Source organism: Scyliorhinus torazame, chromosome 14, assembly GCF_047496885.1.
Source record: "Scyliorhinus torazame isolate Kashiwa2021f chromosome 14, sScyTor2.1, whole genome shotgun sequence".
Taxonomy (NCBI): domain Eukaryota; kingdom Metazoa; phylum Chordata; class Chondrichthyes; order Carcharhiniformes; family Scyliorhinidae; genus Scyliorhinus; species Scyliorhinus torazame.
The window spans coordinates 146747114-146768769 of NC_092720.1; the positions used below are offsets into that span (position 1 = coordinate 146747114).

General features: G+C 54.8%; 1 protein-coding gene across 1 annotated transcript in view; it reads right to left on the minus strand.

The window, feature by feature from the left end:
- Positions 1-2471: 2471 nt before the first annotated feature.
- LOC140390086 (class I histocompatibility antigen, F10 alpha chain-like) overlaps positions 2472-21656 on the minus strand; it is a 35251-nt gene continuing 16066 nt past the window's right edge. The window contains exons 4-8 of the mRNA XM_072474985.1: positions 15614-15871; positions 15284-15388; positions 8640-8672; positions 5825-5878; positions 2472-3742 (exon numbers count right to left, since the gene is read on the minus strand). Coding sequence (XP_072331086.1) covers positions 5826-5878; positions 8640-8672; positions 15284-15388; positions 15614-15871 — 449 coding nt within the window. The 3' untranslated portion in view covers positions 2472-3742; position 5825. The remainder of the gene's footprint in view (positions 3743-5824; positions 5879-8639; positions 8673-15283; positions 15389-15613; positions 15872-21656) is intronic.

The window sequence follows — 21656 nt, forward strand, 5'->3', positions numbered from 1 at the left end:
TGAAGTGAAGCAGGTTCGATGGTGGAAAACAAAGAAGTAAAATGGACTTTTCTTGTCTGCCTGTTTGGATGTTTTAAAATGTATGTATGTTCATTGTCAAGTGTTAAGAATGGGCAAGCGAAAAGGTGAAAATTTAAGGTGGTCCATGACGGTGGACCGGATGAGCAGGTTTTTTGAAGGGGTGGAGGACAGGTGTGGGAGGGCCCGCAAATCATGTCTGCATGTTTTGGGCATGTTCGAAGCTTAGGAGATTCTGGCAGGGATTTGCTGATGTTATGTCCGCAGTATTAAAGACAAGGGTGGCACCGAGTCCAGAGGTGGCAAAACCATCTTTGAAGTTGATGGTTTATTTTCTTTTCTTGAGGGCGGTGTCATGGGAGTGTGCCTTTAAGAAAGGTTGTTGTCTTATCACATGGCTTTAGTGATGCCATTTTGTGGGTGGAGCTGGGCTGTGGCTGTGAGGTTTCTTTTGGTTTCGTTTTCAGTTTGACTGCTGTGGACTCAGATGGAGAAAAAAAGTGTTTTTGTCCTGTCTTTTCATGGTTTAATTTTGAAGAATTGTTCCAGAAAAACCTCTCATAGAATTTACAGTGCAGGAGGCTATTCGGCCCATCGAGTCTGCACCGGCTCTTGGAAAGAGCACCCTACCCAAGGTCAACATCTCCACCCTATCCCCAGTAACCCAGTAACCCCACCCAACACCAAGGGCAATTTTGGACACTAAGGGCAATTTATCATGGCCAATCCACCTAACCTGCGCATCTTTGGACTGTGGGAGGAAACCGGAGCACCCGGAGGAAACCCATGCATACACGGGGAGGATGTGCAGACTCCGCACAGACAGCGACCGAAGCCGGAATCGAACCTGGAACCCTGGAGCTGTGAAGCAATTGTGCTAGCCACAATGCTGCCGTGCTCTCATTGATTATAGCTACCTGCTGTGGGAACTTCAAATATATGGTTTGCTTTCCGGAAGGAGTTAAATCTGCTGGTGAGACGGGATTAAAATCTCAGGGAAGCCAGTCTCATTCAGACAGTATGCTGGGCCACGCCCTCGAAAAGGGGTTTTTGGTTTACGGGATGTTGTGTTTGAATTGAACAGTTAAGGGGGAATTCATTAAATGTTATACATCGATTTTGAAGCTGTGTGGTGTCTTTATATTTGCAATTGATAAAAATTCTTGCTGTGTGTTTATATAAATGATAACTAAGTTCTTAGAATAAAGCTTATTTTGATTAAAGTGTCCAGAAGACTGTTGAATCACTCCTGAAGGGAAGGCTCTCGTGCTCATCCTAGCCAAATTCAACATAAAGGTTGTAGGTCAGGTGAACTTCATAATACTTAGGAGCTTCTAAGCCCTAGCCCATAACAATATTAAAGTGCAGTACAAAGTCTTACAACACCAGGTTAAAGTCCAACAGGTTTGTTTCGATGTCACTAGCTTACGGAGCGCTGAAGGAGCAGCGCTCCGTAAGCTAGTGACATCGAAACAAACCTGTTGGACTTTAACCTGGTGTTGTAAGACTTCGTACTGTGCTCACCCCAGTCCAACGCTGGCATCTCCACATCAATATTAAAGTGAGACTAGCTGTCTCGCTCTAATACATCGCAACATCTCGTGAGATTGTGTTAGATGTCACGAGGTGTTGTGAGCTGGGTCGCCGGGCTTCTATCGCCACGGTACGGCGTGCTGCTTTTCAGGCGTAGCGAGGCCGTTCGATCGCACCCAGTGACTGTATTTCAAAAATACTTCATTGACTGTAAACCATGTTGGCTGTCTGATTGAATATTTCCAAGTGCCCTGCTATAACATCTTATCAAGCTGGTTTAGCATTATTAAGCTGGTTTAGCTCAGTGGGCCAGGCAGCTGGTTTGTGATGCAGAACAAGGCCAGCAGCGCGGGTTCAATTCCCGTACCAGCTTACCTAAACAGACGCCGGAATATGGGGACTAGGGGCTTTTCAGAGTAACTTCATACTTGTGACAATAAAAAGGTTATTATTATTAAAACATCTTTAATAATGGCTCTAACATTTTCCCTGTAACGGGTCTGTAGTTTCCTGCTTTCTCTCTCCCTCACATTTTGAATAGTGGAGTTACATTTGCTGTTTTTCTATTTTCCAATTTAATAGAACCTTGCCCAAATCTAGGTCATTTGGGAAGATTAAAACCAATGCATCAACGATCTCATTAGCCACTTCTTTTCAGACCATTCGGACCTGGAGACTTTCAGCCCGAAGTCCCAACAATTTACTCAGCATCAATTCCCTGGTGACTGTAATTTTCCCAGAGTTCCTCCCTCCCTTCCATTTCCTGACTTACAGCTCTTTCTGGAATGTTTAATGTCTTGCCGTTCCCAGAAGTTTGAAATAATCACACTTTTAAATCAAATCCGGTAAACACTTTGAACTTCACTGTTAGAAGATTTGCATGTACCTTACCATTAGATGCACTAGACAGAAACAGATACTGGAGTCCAAATCTAATTTATTAGAATTTAGGTAAATACAAAATTGCAAGTACGAATTGAGCCACCTCTTGCAAAGCGCAACTGCCCCCCACCCCCATGAGCAATAATAAACCGGATTATGTTCCACAACCCCTAGCAATCAACACTTCCCTTTTCCCCAGGACGGTCTCATGGAGCAGGTCGCCCCAATCCTCTTCCGAAGGTCTCAGGAATCAAACTCCCACGCTCTGTGGGCAGGTCAGACCCGCTGGGCACAACAATCTGGAGCTCCAGACTCCGATAGTGCACCTGACAACGTAGTCAGAAGCTGAGAGATGGTGATCAGACTCACCGCTCACTAAATGTCTGAGAGACAAAGAATTTAACTGTTAAAATGCAAATAAGCCCCACATCAATGAATGAATTAATGGGCGGAATTTTCCACTCCCAGCAGCAGGAATCACGGCAGGCGGGACAGCAGGATTTGACAGAAAATGAAAAATCAGATTCCCATTGGTGGGAAGTTAGTTGGAATCTTGTTTACCCAATTTTCATGGTGGTTTAAAGGTCAGGGCCATGTGCCTGAATGTTTATTAAAAGACAAACACACTGGAATCATATTTCCTCTGCAGATTAAGCACCCAGCCAGCTGGAAGTTATAAGTTTTGTGACTGTACATAAAGTAGTGTGCACTTGGCAAGCTCAATTTCTCCCGGAGGTTGGGAGCTGCTGCTTTCGCCTTCCATTCACAGTCAGAGAGATATGTCTGCTGCCTGTCATACAAGCTGTGCCAAGGCTGGGTAAGGGGAGGGCTGAGTCTGCAATAGGTCGTGTCTGTGTGGGCGGGCGGGGCGACTGAGTGGAGGAGTGAATGGCTCATTGGAGCCTATGAAGTAACAGTGAATCGAGGCACTGCCTGCCAGCCCCACCACAGCATTCATCGCCCTCCTCATGGATGCAGAATGAATAAGCTGACCAGCATACCATCCCATGTATCCAGCCCTCCAGCGGATGTCATTCCAACTCCTGGTCCTGCCACTTATCTCCAGAATGGAAAATGCCGCCTAATATTCCATAATTTGTGCAGTAAACAGTGCAAATTGAAGCTAGATTCATCAATTTCCCAATACAGAAAGCACACATAATTCATTATCTACACCCCCCCCACTTTACAATCAGAGTTTCAGATGTAGTTGCTGAAACCGCACCCCCCCCCCCCGGATTCTCTCATCGACTTCACTCGCTGACTGTTGATTGAACTCCGTGGAATATCAGCGGGACACAAGAAAGCACTGAGGAGAAGCAAAATAGATGGTTAGTGATGTAGATCTATCACCCACCCCAAACCCCATCAAACCCCCAGCAGATCCCCAAACCCCATCAAACCCCAGCAGGCCCCCAAAACCCCATCAAACCCCCAAAACCCAGCAGACCCCCAAAACCTCCATCGCACCCGCCCCCAACAAACCCCCAGCAGACCCCCCAAACACCAGCAGACCCCCAAAACCTCCATCACACCCGCCCCCAACACCAACAAACCCCCAGCAGACCCCCCAAACCCCAGCAGACCCCCAAAACCTCCATCACACCCGCCCCCAACACCAACAAACCCCCAGCAGACCCCCCAAACCCCAGCAGACCCCCAAAACCTCCATCACACCCGCCCCCAACACCAACAAACCCCCAGCAGACCCCCCAAACACCAGCAGACCCCCAAAACCTCCATCACACCCGCCCCCAACACCAACAAACCCCCAGCAGACCCCCCAAACCCCAGCAGACCCCCAAAACCTCCATCACACCCGCCCCCAACACCAACAAACCCCCAGCAGACCCCCCAAACCCCAGCAGACCCCCAAAACCTCCATCACACCCGCCCCCAACACCAACAAACCCCCAGCAGACCCCCCAAACACCAGCAGACCCCCAAAACCTCCATCACACCCACCCCAACACACCCCCACCAGACCCCAAAACCCCAACAAACCCCCAAAACCTCCATCACACACGCCACAAATACCAACAAACCCCCATTAGACCCCTGCAAACACCAACAAACCCCCATCATATTGCTCCAAACCCCAAAAAGCCCCCATCAGATCCCCCAACACCAAAAAAAAAGGCCCCAAACACCAGTAAGTCCCATCAAACCGCCCCAAACGCCAGCAAGTCCCATCAGAACACCCTAAGCACCAGTGATATCCAACACACTTGACCCAAAACCAGCAAGTCCCACCTTACCCCTCACATTCCATTAACCAGTAACACTGGATCCTGGGGGCCACAGTCGGGGAAAGAGGCAACACAAAACCCCAGTGAAAACTGAATTCCTCGAAATTAATCGAGCAGCTAACAGCACGCTGCGTCCCAGGGGAGGTGCTGTGAGATGTGTTCCCCCACCCCAAACTACGCGTGAGGCGCGATCCAGCAGAAACATTTCTAAGTGACATTTGTGGTGGGTTTTGCTGGGAGTTTTCCCCTCTGTCATCGAGTTCCCCTCTGCTATCTAACCACACTTAAGTCACTTTTTTGGGCCCTGGGCAGTTTCTCCCCAGTCAGGCCCACACCAAGTTCAGCTCCCCAGTGATGAAAATAGTTCACTGCCCAGACCGGCTCCACGGCGATCAGGCTGCCATTTTGAAAGGGTGCTCTGTTCCCTGAATGGGTTTGAAGATCCCACACCTCCCACCCATGGACAATGCCACCCCCACACACACGGGGAGAATGTGCAAACTCCACACGGACAGTGACCCAGGGCCGGGATTCGAACCCGGGTCCTCAGCGCCATATGCAGCAGTGCTAACCACTGTGCCACGTGCCGCCCGCCCACAACTTCTTTCAGGCCATCCACTTCCGGGACTCCAACCCTCCAACCGCCCCCCCCCCCCCCCAAAAAAAAACCTTCCGGAGGTCTCTTCATACTCGCCCTGCACCCTCCCATCCTTCATACCACCCTCCTTTCATGAACATGGCTCCCTCAGGTCCTGACCCTTGGCAGTGCCTCTCCCGAAATCCACTGGCCACGTCTGCTCCCGTTTGGGCGTACCAACGATATGACTTGCCTCAAATCAGCAACTCCAGGAGGCCAGTCCCAAAGCTCAAGTGTTGAATCGTATAACCCAGAGAGAGAAGTGAGATGAGAAGTGAGATGAGAAGAGAAGTGAGATGAGATGAGAAGTGAGATGAGAAGTGAGATGAGAAGTGAGATGAGATGAGATGAGATGAGATGAGATGAGATGAGAGAGAGAGAGAGAGAATGAATGAATAATTTTGCAAGACACAGAACTGCACCCAGATTCCACCCGAGAGGGTACAGTAAACACCAGCTGGAAAACTCCAGTTTCACACTCACTATTGATCAATAATACTCATACCTTAGGCAGTGGCATTGGTTGAAGAGTTTGATGAGGAATCACCTTTGTCAGAAGCTGTTAAAGGAAGAACAAGCATTAAAAAATAGTTTACCATCAGTGGACTACAGGCTCGGGGGGGACCGCGGGGCACCGGGGGGGGGGGGGGGGGGGTGACACGGGGCACAGGGGGGGGGTCACAGGGCACAGGGGGGGGTCACAGGGGGGGGTCACAGGGCACAGGGGGGGGGTCACAGGGCACAGGGGGGGTCACAGGGCACAGGGGGGTCACAGGGCACAGGGGGGGTCACAGGGCACAGGGGGGGTCACAGGGCACAGGGGGGGTCACAGGGCACAGGGGGGGTCACAGGGCACAGGGGGGGTCACAGGGCACAGGGGGGTCACAGGGCACAGGGGGGGTCACAGGGCACAGGGGGGGTCACAGGGCACAGGGGGGGTCACAGGGCACAGGGGGGGTCACAGGGCACAGGGGGGGTCACAGGGCACAGGGGGGGTCACAGGGCACAGGGGGGGTCACAGGGCACAGGGGGGGTCACAGGGCACAGGGGGGGTCACAGGGCACAGGGGGGGTCACAGGGCACAGGGGGGGTCACAGGGCACAGGGGGGGTCACAGGGCACAGGGGGGGTCACAGGGCACAGGGGGGGTCACAGGGCACAGGGGGGGTCACAGGGCACAGGGGGGGTCACAGGGCACAGGGGGGGTCACAGGGCACAGGGGGGGTCACAGGGCACAGGGGGGGTCACAGGGCACAGGGGGGGTCACAGGGCACAGGGGGGGTCACAGGGCACAGGGGGGGTCACAGGGCACAGGGGGGGTCACAGGGCACAGGGGGGGTCACAGGGCACAGGGGGGGTCACAGGGCACAGGGGGGGTCACAGGGCACAGGGGGGGTCACAGGGCACAGGGGGGGTCACAGGGCACAGGGGGGGTCACAGGGCACAGGGGGGGTCACAGGGCACAGGGGGGGTCACAGGGCACAGGGGGGGTCACAGGGCACAGGGGGGGTCACAGGGCACAGGGGGGGTCACAGGGCACAGGGGGGGTCACAGGGCACAGGGGGGGTCACAGGGCACGGGGGGGTCACAGGGCACGGGGGGGTCACAGGGCACGGGGGGGTCACAGGGCACGGGGGGGTCACAGGGCACGGGGGGGTCACAGGGCACAGGGGGGTCACAGGGCACAGGGGGGTCACAGGGCACAGGGGGGTCACAGGGCACAGGGGGGGTCACAGGGCACAGGGGGGGTCACAGGGCACAGGGGGGGTCACAGGGCACAGGGGGGGTCACAGGGCACAGGGGGGGTCACAGGGCACAGGGGGGGTCACAGGGCACAGGGGGGGTCACAGGCCACAGGGGGGGGTCACAGGGCACAGGGGGGGGTCACAGGGCACAGGGGGGGGTCACAGGGCACAGGGGGGGGTCACAGGGCACAGGGGGGGTCACAGGGCACAGGGGGGGTCACAGGGCACAGGGGGGGTCACAGGGCACAGGGGGGGTCACAGGGCACAGGGGGGGTCACAGGGCACAGGGGGGGGTCACAGGGCACAGGGGGGGGTCACAGGGCACAGGGGGGGTCACAGGGGGGGTCACAGGGCACAGGGGGGGTCACAGGGCACAGGGGGGGTCACAGGGCACAGGGGGGGTCACAGGGCACAGGGGGGGTCACAGGGCACAGGGGGGGTCACAGGGCACAGGGGGGGTCACAGGGCACAGGGGGGGTCACAGGGCACAGGGGGGGTCACAGGGCACAGGGGGGGTCACAGGGCACAGGGGGGGTCACAGGGCACAGGGGGGGTCACAGGGCACAGGGGGGGTCACAGGGCACAGGGGGGGTCACAGGGCACAGGGGGGGTCACAGGGCACAGGGGGGGTCACAGGGCACAGGGGGGGTCACAGGGCACAGGGGGGGTCACAGGGCACAGGGGGGGTCACAGGGCACAGGGGGGGTCACAGGGCACAGGGGGGGTCACAGGGCACAGGGGGGGTCACAGGGCACAGGGGGGGTCACAGGGCACAGGGGGGGTCACAGGGCACAGGGGGGGTCACAGGGCACAGGGGGGGGTCACAGGGCACAGGGGGGGGTCACAGGGCACAGGGGGGGTCACAGGGCACAGGGGGGGTCACAGGGCACAGGGGGGGTCACAGGGCACAGGGGGGGTCACAGGGCACAGGGGGGGTCACAGGGCACAGGGGGGGTCACAGGGCACAGGGGGGGTCACAGGGCACAGGGGGGGTCACAGGGCACAGGGGGGGTCACAGGGCACAGGGGGGGTCACAGGGCACAGGGGGGGTCACAGGGCACAGGGGGGGTCACAGGGCACAGGGGGGGTCACAGGGCACAGGGGGGGTCACAGGGCACAGGGGGGGTCACAGGGCACAGGGGGGGTCACAGGGCACAGGGGGGGTCACAGGGCACAGGGGGGGTCACAGGGCACAGGGGGGGTCACAGGGCACAGGGGGGGTCACAGGGCACAGGGGGGGTCACAGGGCACAGGGGGGGTCACAGGGCACGGGGGGGTCACAGGGCACAGGGGGGGTCACAGGGCACAGGGGGGGTCACAGGGCACAGGGGGGGTCACAGGGCACAGGGGGGGTCACAGGGCACAGGGGGGGTCACAGGGCACAGGGGGGGTCAGATGGTGACGCACAGAAATGCAAGAGAATGCAGGTCACACACAAACACAGTCGGGGGGAGGGGGGGGGGTCACACAGCAATGAAGACAGATCTATAAATTGAACACTAAACAGACAAAGTGAGCAATGTTTCCTGCTCTTTACACAGTTAGTTGAAGATGTAGTGGTTTGAGATAGACTTACTCTTTGCTGGATTGTAGCCAGTCTTCTTCCCTGCTGTAAAACAAAGAAGTTTCAGTCAGTGACCAGAGAGCGACATTCAGAGAGGAGAAAGGTGGTGGACAGCAACCATTTCATCTTTCCCTGCCAGCAGGGGTCATTTGTCGGAGTACATTGGGCTGGATTCTCCGATTTCCAGACTATGGCGTTTTATGCCAGAGTAAAATGGCACATCAATTCTGGGACTGTTGGGGGGGCTAGCAGCCGGGTATAGCACCTGGCTCACACGGCAAAAACAGCTGGGTTAGTGGCCATGCATGCGCACGGCAGCGACCACATCATACAGCATGGCGGCGGCCACGCGCCGACCGGGCCTGCCAAATAATGATCCCCCGTAACCCCCCTCGCCACCCCGGACTACCCCCCACCAGTCCTCCCAGCCCTCGCCACCCCTGGACTACCCCCCCACCAGTCCTCCCAGCCCTCGCCACCCCTGGACTACCCCCCACCAGTCCTCCCAGCCCTCGCCACCCCCGGACTACCCCACCAGGCCTCCCAGCCCTCGCCACCCCTGGACTACCCCCCACCAGTCCTCCCAGCCCTCGCCACCCCGGACTACCCCACCAGTCCTCCCAGCCCTCGCCACCCCTGGACTACCCCCCACCAGTCCTCCCAGCCCTCGCCACCCCGGACTACCCCACCAGTCCTCCCAGCCCTCGCCACCCCTGGACTACCCCCCACCAGTCCTCCCAGCCCTCGCCACCCCGGACTACCCCACCAGTCCTCCCAGCCCTCGCCACCCCTGGACTACCCCCCACCAGTCCTCCCAGCCCTCGCCACCCCGGACTACCCCACCAGTCCTCCCAGCCCTCGCCACCCCTGGACTACCCCCCACCAGTCCTCCCAGCCCTCGCCACCCCGGACTACCCCCCCACCAGTCCTCCCAGCCCTCGCCACCCCGGCCAGTGGCACTGCTCCCCCCCAACTGCAGTGGAACTGGACACAGTCCACAGCCGCCATGAGGGGTCGACAAAACGGCGTGAGGCGCGCAATGAGATGATGCCATTTCGGAGAGGGCGGAGACTGGAAAACTGGCATCAAACCGGCGCCGTCCGATTTGGGCATTGGAAGGGATTCACCGCCCGATCGCCGATTACAATATCAGCATCAGGCAACGGAGAATCCCGCCCATAGTAATTAGAGGAGACTATTTAGTTCAGAGCTTGTTATGACATTGATGGTCAGCCATGATGTGACAATCTAATTCCACACAGCCACCTTTCTCCCTGCATATTCTCATTATTATCTTCGAAATTTACATCAGAACACATCTCAACTTTCTAAATTGCAGACAATACATTTCTCGTTTGTTTAATCTCTCCTCGTAGTTTAACCCTCACAGTAATTCTTGCCAATCTACACTGCCCTCCCTCCCAGGTTAATATCTCCTTGCTGTGGTGAGGGGCCCTGAGCTGTTCCCATTATTCCAGGTGCAACCAAACCAGAGCTTTGTGAAGCTGAAATATGATTTCTATTTCCTCCCTTCGATTCTTTCCCTCCAGATAGAAAACCAACATTCCATTCAGCTTTCTGATTTACGTTCTCTTCCGGTTTATGACATTTTGACCTCTGCACTGGGTCCTCCAAGTCTCTTTTAACCAGCTTTGACAGAGTCATCCAGACTCGAACCATTAGCTCCCTTTTCTCTTCACAGATGCTGTCAGACCTGCTGAGATTGTCCAGCATTTGCTGTTTTTGTCTATTTTAACCTCCATAGTTTTACACCATATAAGATAACTTGTCCTACCCCATTTAGGTTCAAAGTGTCTACATTGAACTCCTCTTGCCGGAGTTTTATTTAATCTATTGCTGTCTGTTTAATTGTACATTTCCATCCCCAGTACCGACAATGATACCCACCTTGGTGTCATTGACAAATTTGGAGATGTGATTTTCTACCCCATTGGTGTGGAATGGTTGAGGCCCAACACAGATCCCGGTTGAACATTACTAGTCACACACTGCTCATTAGAGTATTGTTATGGGCCAGGGGTTTAGCGAAATTTTAAAGCAAAACAATGCTTATTCTATGAACTCAGTTAACCTTTTTGAAACATGCAGTGAACATCTTAGCAACCATCAATTCAGATACAACCCCCAAAGAATACAACACTAAGTAATCCTTAAACTGTCCTTATAACATCCATAAGACAAAAAAAAAAAACTTTTAACAGAAGCACATCAGGTTTAAATTCACTACTGAGAACAGTTATCACTCTGAATTCATCAAATGATCAAGAGGTAGTCTTTACATGGCAGCGAGAACAACATTACATCTCCTTTGGCTGGCCGCAGCTTCAACACTAAAACAAATCAAAAAACACACACCCAAGATTTTCTCAAAGCGAAACTAAAAAGCAGAGCCAGAGCTCAGCTCCACCCACACTCTGACATCACTGCAGTAACTTGAGCAGACAAACATTTCTTAAAGTGACATTCCCATGACACTATACCCATTCTCACTACTCTGTCTCCTGCCAATCTCCTAACCAGGTTAATAATTTAACTCTAATTTCAGGAATTTCAGCTTTAGTTTATTAGCTCTTAGGAGGGACTTTATCAAATGCTTTCTCAAAGTTCATATAAATTAAATCCATAGACATTTTCCCTGCAAACTACTTCAATCACCTCTTCAAAAAAGTTAATTTCAAATGACCTACTCTGTACATTGATTTTGTAATTTGGTGAATCTTGTTAAGTTCCTGGTACAATAATAATTTACTCACATGTTGACCTCCTCCTCTGCTGTAAATACTGGAAAAATATAATTATTCAGCCTGTTCACCATCTCCTTATTTCCACTGACAATATCACTCATCAGGTAATGGGGCCCACACTGTTTCTGACAACCCCATTACCCTAATGTAACCAAGGATATTTGATGGGTCGAGTTTGGAAATCGCACAAGTTTCCTTTTCTGTAGTTCTTACTATCCATTTTCTCACCCTTGGCGATTCTTTGTATCGTTCCCACATACCAGGATCGGTGCAATTCTTTTTGCCTTTGGTAATTTTTAGTTTTATGTTGTCCCAGTTTTATGCTGTCTCTTTAATTGTCTATGACTTCTTTGGCAAGTAGAACTTTGTCCTTTAAGGAGCGAAATTGGTTCTGTATCTCACAAAATAATTTTTTATCTCCTCCCACTAATCTTTTTATTGGTGAACAGATTTATCCAGTTTACTGTGGACAATCTCACCCATTGAAGTCGCTTTTGTCCAAGTTCATTTCTCACTCCAGCACTGTATAAACCCAATATTATGATCACTATTGCATCAATGTTCAAGCACTGTTAATTAAATCTGTCTCATTACTAAATTTTACATGGTTGGTTCTAGAACATGGTGTGCTAGAAAACTATCCTGGGGGGGGGTGGGGGGGGGAAGAGGAGCAGTGTAGAGCATATACAGAGTTCAGGACTCCAGCTTGACAGCCAGTGCCTTCAAGTCGACACCACCCATTCAACCGAAAGCCAATATGCCCCGAAGGCCGGCCCTAGCACCAGAGGTACTAAGGAGATCATCACAAACCAAGAAGATTGTCCAACCTACAGCTCCAACTAAGACGCACCAGCCCAAAAAAACAAAAGGGAACGAGAATGATTCAAGCCTGTCCAAAATGGGGAAAATAAAGGGGCATGAGAATTGAAGAATGCTGATGGCCAAAAGCCTTGTCCACATCAGGAGAGTTTGCTAATCTACTGCCACCTGTACAATTGAAAGGAATATTTTAATCAATTTTTATAATGCCACATTTTTGTAGTTTGAGTGGGAAAATGTTGCAGGTTTTTACGGTGTGTTTGTATTTTCTGGAGACTGCATACTGACATGCATGTTGAAACTGTTCGAGATTAAACTATTTTTAGCTCCCTACACCCCTGGATTTCATAATTTTCTATTTGTGCTGTCAGTTGAAGCTGTATTAATACTGATAACTGCTAGTGACATTTTCTGCTCTCCATTATTCTTGCATGACAATTGGGCAACATTAAAAATGTAAAGTGAAAATATTCATTGGAATGTGTTTTGACTGAATTTAATATAATTTTGCTGAGTATCATGGAGTTTTAAATTTGCTCCTTAAATAAAGTTGGATACTGTTCGGCTTGGGAAGGAAAAATCTAACCCAGAAATATTTGGAAAATTCACGACCATTCCGATACATGTTAACCTGCTTAACCCAATCTCTATGAAAATTCTAAATTGTCATTAAAACCAACCCTGTCTTTATTACATTCTTGTCGAATTTCAGCCTTTATACAAGGGCCAGCTGCTGCCAGTGTGTCAAAACACAACTCCCACTACTGACTTAATCCTGTAGCATTTCTTAACGCGACCCATAGTGGCTCCACTCCCTGCCTACCACTCCTTATATTCTCTCTGATCATCAAAAGGATTTAATCCGTAATAATGAAGATTACACCACCTTCTGTGTTCAGTTTTGGTCTCCTTACCTGAGAAAGGACGTGCTGGCACTGGAGGGTGTGCAGAGGAGATTCACTAGGTTAATCCCAGAGCTGAAGGGGTTGGATTACGAGGAGAGGTTGAGTAGACTGGGACTGCACTCGTTGGAATTTAGAAGGATGAGGGGGGATTTATAGAAACCTATAAGATTATGAAGGGAATAGATAGGATAGATGCGGGCAGGTTGTTTCCACTGGCGGGTGAAAGCAGAACTAGGGGGCATAGCCTCAAAATAAGGGGAAGTAGATTTAGGACTGAGTTTAGGAGGAACTTCTTCACCCAAAGGGTTGTGAATCTATGGAATTCCTTGCCCAGTGAAGCAGTAGAGGCTCCTTCATTAAATGTTTTTAAGATAAAGATTCATAGTTTTTTGAAGAATAAAGGGATTAAGGGTTATGGTGTTCGGGCCGGAAAGTGGAGCTGAGTCCACAAAAGATCAGCCATGATCTCATTGAATGGCGGAGCAGGCTCGAGGGGCCAGATGGCCTACTCCTGCTCCTAGTTCTTATGTTCTTCTTTATGTTCTTCTCTACCATTCTCCTGATCTGATTTGAGGAAAGTTGCCGGTCCTGATGGTCGAGCAGCCATGTCCACGATGTCACACTCTCCAAGTTGAACACAGGGTAGAATTTTAAGGATGGGGAGTGCTCCAAGTTGAACTTAACATACACAGGGTAGAATTTTAAGGATGGGGAGTGATCGGCGCTCGACACCCTGAGAGTTGGGGCCTAACATGTGGCCACCAACTCGGAAATCTCACTGCCATTTAACGCTTACTTGAGCATTGATTGGCAGTGGACGGACCTTGGACAGAAGTTCTGCCCGTGACAGCTTTCAGCCAATCAGATTGGTTGACAACTGTCCAACTCCGCCAGGCACAGCACTGCAGTGGCCGGGGGCAGTACTGCAGTGCTCTGCTCAGAACTAAGTCCTGGGACCTTCGAAAAGATAAATCCTGGGGATAACCAAAAAGAAAATGCTGGAAAATCTCAGCAGGTCTGGCAGCATCTGGAGAGAGAGAAAAGAGCTAACATTTCGAGTCCAGATGACCCTTAGAATGTGGGAAATATTGATACTGCAGAGTGAGAATGAAAGAGGAGTCATAGCCATAGAAACCCAGGGAAACCGGGTGCTAATGGCCACAGATACCAAGGGGAAAGAGTGCTGATGGCAGTCCCCAAAAGGTGTGAAAGGCCAAACAGCAGAGAAACTAACATCAGAGGGTAAACTGTGACAGATGTAGATGTGGGAGAGGGGAAGGGGGGAAACAAAGGGGAGAAAGGGTAACAAAAGGTGGATAAGATTGGGGGGGGGGGGGTGGAAATATATACCCCCTGCTCCCATGCCCACATGTCTGGAACATTGCAGCAGGCCAAGGACAGTGAAGCTCAACACAAACTGGAGGAACAACATCTCATCTTCCGGTTAGACATGCTATGGCCTTTCGGTCTCAACATCGAATTCAACAACTTCAGATGATCAGCTCAACCCCACCTCGACCCCTTTTATCATCCCATTTAATTTTAGCTGTGTTTTTACTATTTCTTTCTCTCTTGTCTTTCTTCATATATATTCAACCCTGGTTTCAGATTCCAGAATCCGCAGTAATTTGCTTTTCTGCTTAAATCCTGGGGGGCCTCGGGTGCAGGAGGGTACGGGGTGCATGGGTACGGGGGAGGGGAAATTGCTGGGAGCTCTAATGTCCCTGGAGGGGGGTGGGGGTGGGAAGGACCTCTCAATTCTGAAGAGGCCTTCAGAGTTTGGTTGGGGGAACCCCATCCATTCAATTGTATGCTCCCCACTGACCACCCCCTCCTTAGCATGAGCTTAAAATTCCACCCCATGAAGACTGTGTATTTATATAAAGAATACTTTTTGAGCAACTCTCCATAATTGTCCAACTACTCCAATGCTTCCATCACACATTTACTATATCATTTGCCTAATTTATGTATTTAACATCTTAAAGTTTCCCTTGCCCCAACACCGCACCATCTCCTACTGGGCCCCAGTATCAACACTTTCCTGTTGCCAGTGTCACCCCATAGTTACTATATCTTACACCTATAACCCTACCCAGTTCCCCAATCCCTCCCACATTTGCAGCATCCACAGTCCCTTTGTCCAATCTAACTGCCCATTTCCTACCTTTCTTTCTGTAGATGACGACACCCACAATGGCGAGAGCGATGAGCACCAGAACAGCAATGACAACACCAACAATAACTGGGACCATGGAGTCAGCCTTCGGCTCTGAAAGATAGAATAAATCAGAGGGAGAAAGTCAATCATCAGGGACCAGAAACATAAAAGGGGCCAGGGGAGAAGGTGCACTGAGTCGAGTCACAATGTAGTATCCCAGGATATACAGCTCAGCACTGACCGTCTCTCCGAGACAGAGAGGGGGAGAGAGAGAGAGGCAGAGCAAGAAAGAGCGGGCGAGAAGATTGGATTTTTATACAGTGGAGATTGTCTTACCATAAAACAGGATCATCGGCTCAGTCAATCCACTGTGATCCACCTTACAGGAGTACTTGGCCGATTCAGTGTCGTATTCAGTGCGTTTTTCCATCTGGTAAGTGCCGTCATGATTAGGCCGGACCCCACTGGAATACATCTCGCCATCTTTCTCATCTCTGTGCATTGTCACCTCGATGGACTGAGGGTAGAACCCAGTGGCGACACAGGAGAGCTTGTTGCTGTTACCCAGGCGGGTAAAGGACACAGATGGAGCAACTGAGAGAAAAAGTGTTAATGTCAGAAAGAGAAAAATTCAACACGTCAGCTGGAATTTTCTGGCCAGTTCTAACGATGGTGACACCTCACCGTCGGTCCGCCGCCAGTGGGGCTGCAAACAACATGAAACCCCGTTGACAGCGCCAACCAGAAACCCCGTCACTGGCCGATATCCGGCTGCCTCTGTTACACAAAACAAGCCGCGGAGGCTTGGAAAATCCGGACCATTGACCCCATTGGAAAGTCCGGACCATTGACCCCACTGGAAAATCCGGACCATTGACCCCACTGGAAAATCCGGACCATTGACCCCACTGGAAAATCCGGACCATTGACCCCACGCTTTCAGTCAGACAACCTTCAAAATATTATGGTGCAAAACCTCTGATGAACAAAATTTGCCTGCATCTCAATTCCAGATTTGAATCTGGAATGCGAGGCTGATCATTGTCAGTTTTGTTGCAACAACAGGGTCACATCCACTTATGAAACAGCTATTAAAGCAAAGGATTATAAATAGAGACTTTCTCAAGCGGAGGAAGAAATTATGTATCTGAAACTGGAATTGCCCGGAGAGTGGAGAGCTCAAGAGGAACATAGAAGGAAATGGGCAGGAGGCCCACTTCCTGGAGGGAATACAGGCCTTCCCTGCATGGGAAGGAACCGGCATAATAAGCAGACCCACCCTCGATGGCCCAACGACCAAGGGGAAGTGGGACTTCCTCCCTGCCACCCATCCTCCACCCAACCAGCAGAATGAAGTCTACAGATGAGTGAGGACAGAAACCAACCACACCAAGACACGGAAGGGGGAAACTGGGGACAAGCCCAACCGCCAAACGCAGGGGTTCCAGCGGAACCCAACAATCCAGTTAAAAATCTAACGATGCAAAACTGTAAATATTATCCAGCATTGGGAGCCCCAGTGACGGCTATGATGCCAGCAAGGGGATGAAGGCTGGTTGATCTGATCGATGTAGTTTTCTTCCTTGTCGTTTTATGATACTTTACGTGTGAAATTCAGCCCTTATTCTTTTCTGTAACTGTCACTTGAAACACCAATAAAAATATTCAAACAAAAATATTTTCAATGATGAGGCTAACTCAAAATAAGAGGTATAGCTTGAGAGAAAACATTTGCCTTATGCAATGTGTACAATTAACTAAAGTCAATTTCAATATTGACGAACTGGCTCTTGTCTAACAATTCAGTAAGATGGGCTTTTGACATTTTAAAGATATTAGAAGGGATCTCGAGAAACCATTTTTGGTAGAGCTGTTGAAACCATTGTGGAGAAACTTAGAGAGTTCATGGGAGAATAATGCAGGTAGAGAGGGGCGCACAATGTTTACAGAACAGTGTTGGAGTTAACAACTTTTCGTAGTTGTCACTTAACATCCTGTCTGAGAATGTAGTGAGAACTCTTTATAATTTTTGTTATTGTCACAAGTAGGCTTACATCAACACTGTAATGAAGTTACTGTGAAAATCACCTAGTCACCACATTCCAGCGCCTGTTCGGGTACACTGAGGGAGAATTCAGAATGTCCAAATTACCTAACAGCACGTCTTTCGGGACTTGTGGGAGGAAACCGGAGTACCCGGACAAAACCCACGCAGATACGAGGAGAACATGCAGACTCCGCACAGACAGTGACCCGAGCCGACTCCGCACAGACAGTGTCCCGAGCCGACTCCGCACAGACAGTGTCCCGAGCCGACTCCGCACAGACAGTGTCCCGAGCCGACTCCGCACAGACAGTGTCCCGAGCCGACTCCGCACAGACAGTGTCCCGAGCCGACTCCGCACAGACAGTGTCCCGAGCCGACTCCGCACAGACAGTGACCCGAGCCGACTCCGCACAGACAGTGTCCCGAGCCGGCTCCGCACAGACAGTGACCCGAGCCGACTCCGCACAGACAGTGACCCGAGCCGACTCCGCACAGACAGTGACCCGAGCCGACTCCGCACAGACAGTGACCCGAGCCGACTCCGCACAGACAGTGTCCCGAGCCGACTCCGCACAGACAGTGTCCCGAGCCGACTCCGCACAGACAGTGACCCGAGCCGACTCCGCACAGACAGTGACCCGAGCCGACTCCGCACAGACAGTGACCCGAGCCGACTCCGCACAGACAGTGACCCGAGCCGACTCCGCACAGACAGTGTCCCGAGCCGACTCCGCACAGACAGTGTCCCGAGCCGACTCCGCACAGACAGTGACCCGAGCCGACTCCGCACAGACAGTGACCCGAGCCGACTCCGCACAGACAGTGACCCGAGCCGACTCCGCACAGACAGTGACCCGAGCCGACTCCGCACAGACAGTGACCCGAGCCGACTCCGCACAGACAGTGTCCCGAGCCGACTCCGCACAGACAGTGACCCGAGTCGACTCCGCACAGACAGTGTCCCGAGCCGACTCCGCACAGACAGTGACCCGAGCCGACTCCGCACAGACAGTGACCCGAGCCGACTCCGCACAGACAGTGTCCCGAGCCGACTCCGCACAGACAGTGACCGGAGCCGACTCCGCACAGACAGTGACCCGAGCCGACTCCGCACAGACAGTGACCCGAGCCGACTCCGCACAGACAGTGACCCGAGCCGACTCCGCAGACAGACAGGGACCCCCCGCCCCCAACACTCACTCCCCCCCCCGACACTCACTCCCTCCCTCCCCCCCCACACTCACTCCCTCCCTCCCTCCCCCCCACACTCACTCCCTCCCTCCCTCCCCCCCACACTCACTCCCTCCCTCCCCCCCACACTCACTCCCTCCCTCCCCCCCACACTCACTCCCTCCCTCCCTCCCCCCCACACTCACTCCCTCCCTCCCTCCCCGCCCACACTCACTCCCTCCTTCCCTCCCCCCCACACTCACTCCCTCCTTCCTCCCCCCCACACTCACTCACTCCCTCCCTCCCCCCACACTCACTCACTCCCTCCCTCCCCCCCACACTCACTCACTCCCTCCCTCCCCCCCCACACTCACTCACTCCCTCCCTCCCCCCCCACACTCACTCACTCCCTCCCTCCCCCCCCACACTCACTCACTCCCTCCCCCCCACACTCACTCACTCACTCCCTCCCCCCCCCCACACTCACTCACTCCCTCCCTCCCCCCCACACTCACTCCCTCCCTCCCCCACACTCACTCCCTCCCCCCCACACTCACTCCCTCCCTCCCCCTCACACTCACTCCCTCCCTCCCCCCCACACTCACTCCCTCCCTCCCCCCCCACACTCACTCCCTCCCTCCCCCCGCACACTCACTCCCTCCCTCCCTCCCACACTCACTCCCCCCCTCCCCCCACACTCACTCCCCCCCTCACTCACTCCCCCCCTCCCCCCACACTCACTCCCCCCCTCCCCCCACACTCACTCCCCCCCTCCCCCCACACTCACTCCCCCCTCCCCCCCACACTCACTCCCCCCCCTCCCCCCCACACTCACTCCCCCCCTCCCCCCCACACTCACTCCCCCCCCTCCCCCCCACACTCACTCCCCCCCTCCCCCACACTCACTCCCCCCCCTCCCCCACACTCACTCCCCCCCTCCCCCCACACTCACTCCCCCCCTCCCCCCACACTCACTCCCCCCCTCCCCCCACACTCACTCCCCCCTCCCCCCACACTCACTCCCCCCCTCCCCCCACACTCACTCCCCCCCTCCCCCCACACTCACTCCCCCCCTCCCCCCACACTCACTCCCCCCTCCCCCCCACACTCACTCCCCCCCTCCCCCCCACACTCACTCCCTCCCTCCCCCCCACACTCACTCCCTCCCTCCCCCCCACACTCCCTCCCTCCCTCCCTCACTCACTCCCTCCCTCCCCCCCACACTCACTCCCTCCCTCCCCCCACACTCACTCCCTCCCTCCCTCCCCCCCACACTCACTCCCTCCCTCCCTCCCCCCCACACTCACGCCCTCCCCCCCACACTCACTCCCTCCCTCCCCCCCACACTCCCTCCCTCCCCCCCACACTCCCTCTCTCCCTCCCCCCCACACTCACTCCCTCCCTCCCCCCACACTCACTCCCTCCCTCCCCCCACACTCACTCCCTCCCTCCCCCCACACTCACTCCCTCCCTCCCCCCACACTCACTCCCTCCCTCCCCCCACACTCACTCCCTCCCTCCCCCCACACTCACTCCCTCCCTCCCCCCACACTCACTCCCTCCCTCCCCCCACACTCACTCCCTCCCTCCCCCCCACACTCACTCCCTCCCTCCCCCCCACACTCACTCCCTCCCCACCCCCACACTCACTCCCTCCCTCCCCCACACTCACTCCCTCCCGCCCCCCCACACACACTCACTCCCTCCCCCCCCCACACTCACTCCCTCCCCCCCGACACTCACTCCTCCTCCCCCAGACACTCCCTCTCCCCAGACACTCCCTCTCCCCCGACACTCCCTCCATCCCCCCCGACACTCCCTCCCTCCCCCCCCGACACCCCCTCTCCCCAGACACTCACTCCCCCTCCCCAGACACTCACTCCCCCCCCACACTCCCTCCATCCCTCCCCCCCACACTCCCTCCCTCCCTCCCCCCCACACTCCCTCCCTCCCTCCCCCCCACACTCCCTCCCTCCCTCCCCCCCACACTCCCTCCCTCCCTCCCCCCCACACTCCCTCCCTCCCTCCCCCCCACACTCCCTCCCTCCCCCCCCCCCACACTCCCTCCCTCCCTCCCCCCCCACACTCCCTCCCTCCCTCCCCCCCACACTCCCTCCCTCCCTCCCCCCCACACTCCCTCCCTCCCTCCCCCCCACACTCCCTCCCTCCCTCCCCCCCACACTCCCTCCCTCCCTCCCCCCCACACTCCCTCCCTCCCTCCCCCCCACACTCCCTCCCTCCCTCCCCCCCACACTCCCTCCCTCCCTCCCCCCCACACTCCCTCCCTCCCTCCCCCCCACACTCCCTCCCTCCCTCCCCCCCACACTCCCTCCCTCCCTCCCCCCCACACTCCCTCCCTCCCTCCCCCCCACACTCCCTCCCTCCCTCCCCCCCGACACTCCCTCCCTCCCTCCCCCCGACACTCCCTCCCTCCCTCCCCCGACACTCCCCCCCCCGACACTCACTCCCCCTCCCCCCCCCGCCAGACACTCCCTCTCCCCAGACACTCCCTCTCCCCAGACACTCCCTCTCCCCAGACACTCCCTCTCCCCAGACACTCCCTCTCCCCAGACACTCCCTCTCCCCAGACACTCCCTCTCCCCAGACACTCCCTCTCCCCAGACACTCCCTCTCCCCAGACACTCCCTCTCCCCAGACACTCCCTCTCCCCAGACACTCCCTCTCCCCAGACACTCCCTCTCCCCAGACACTCCCTCTCCCCAGACACTCCCTCTCCCCAGACACTCCCTCTCCCCAGACACTCCCTCTCCCCAGACACTCCCTCTCCCCAGACACTCCCTCTCCCCAGACACTCCCTCTCCCCAGACACTCCCTCTCCCCAGACACTCCCTCTCCCCAGACACTCCCTCCCTCCCCCCCCCGACACTCCCTCCCTCCCCCCCCGACACTCACTCCCTCCCCCCCCGACACTCACTCCCTCCCCCCCCGACACTCACTCCCTCCCCCCCCGACACTCACTCCCTCCCCCCCCGACACTCACTCCCTCCCCCCCCCGACACTCACTCCCTCCCCCCCCGACACTCACTCCCTCCCCCCCGACACTCACTCCCTCCCCCCCCGACACTCACTCCCTCCCCCCCCGACACTCACTCCCTCCCCCCCCGACACTCACTCCCTCCCCCCCCGACACTCACTCCCTCC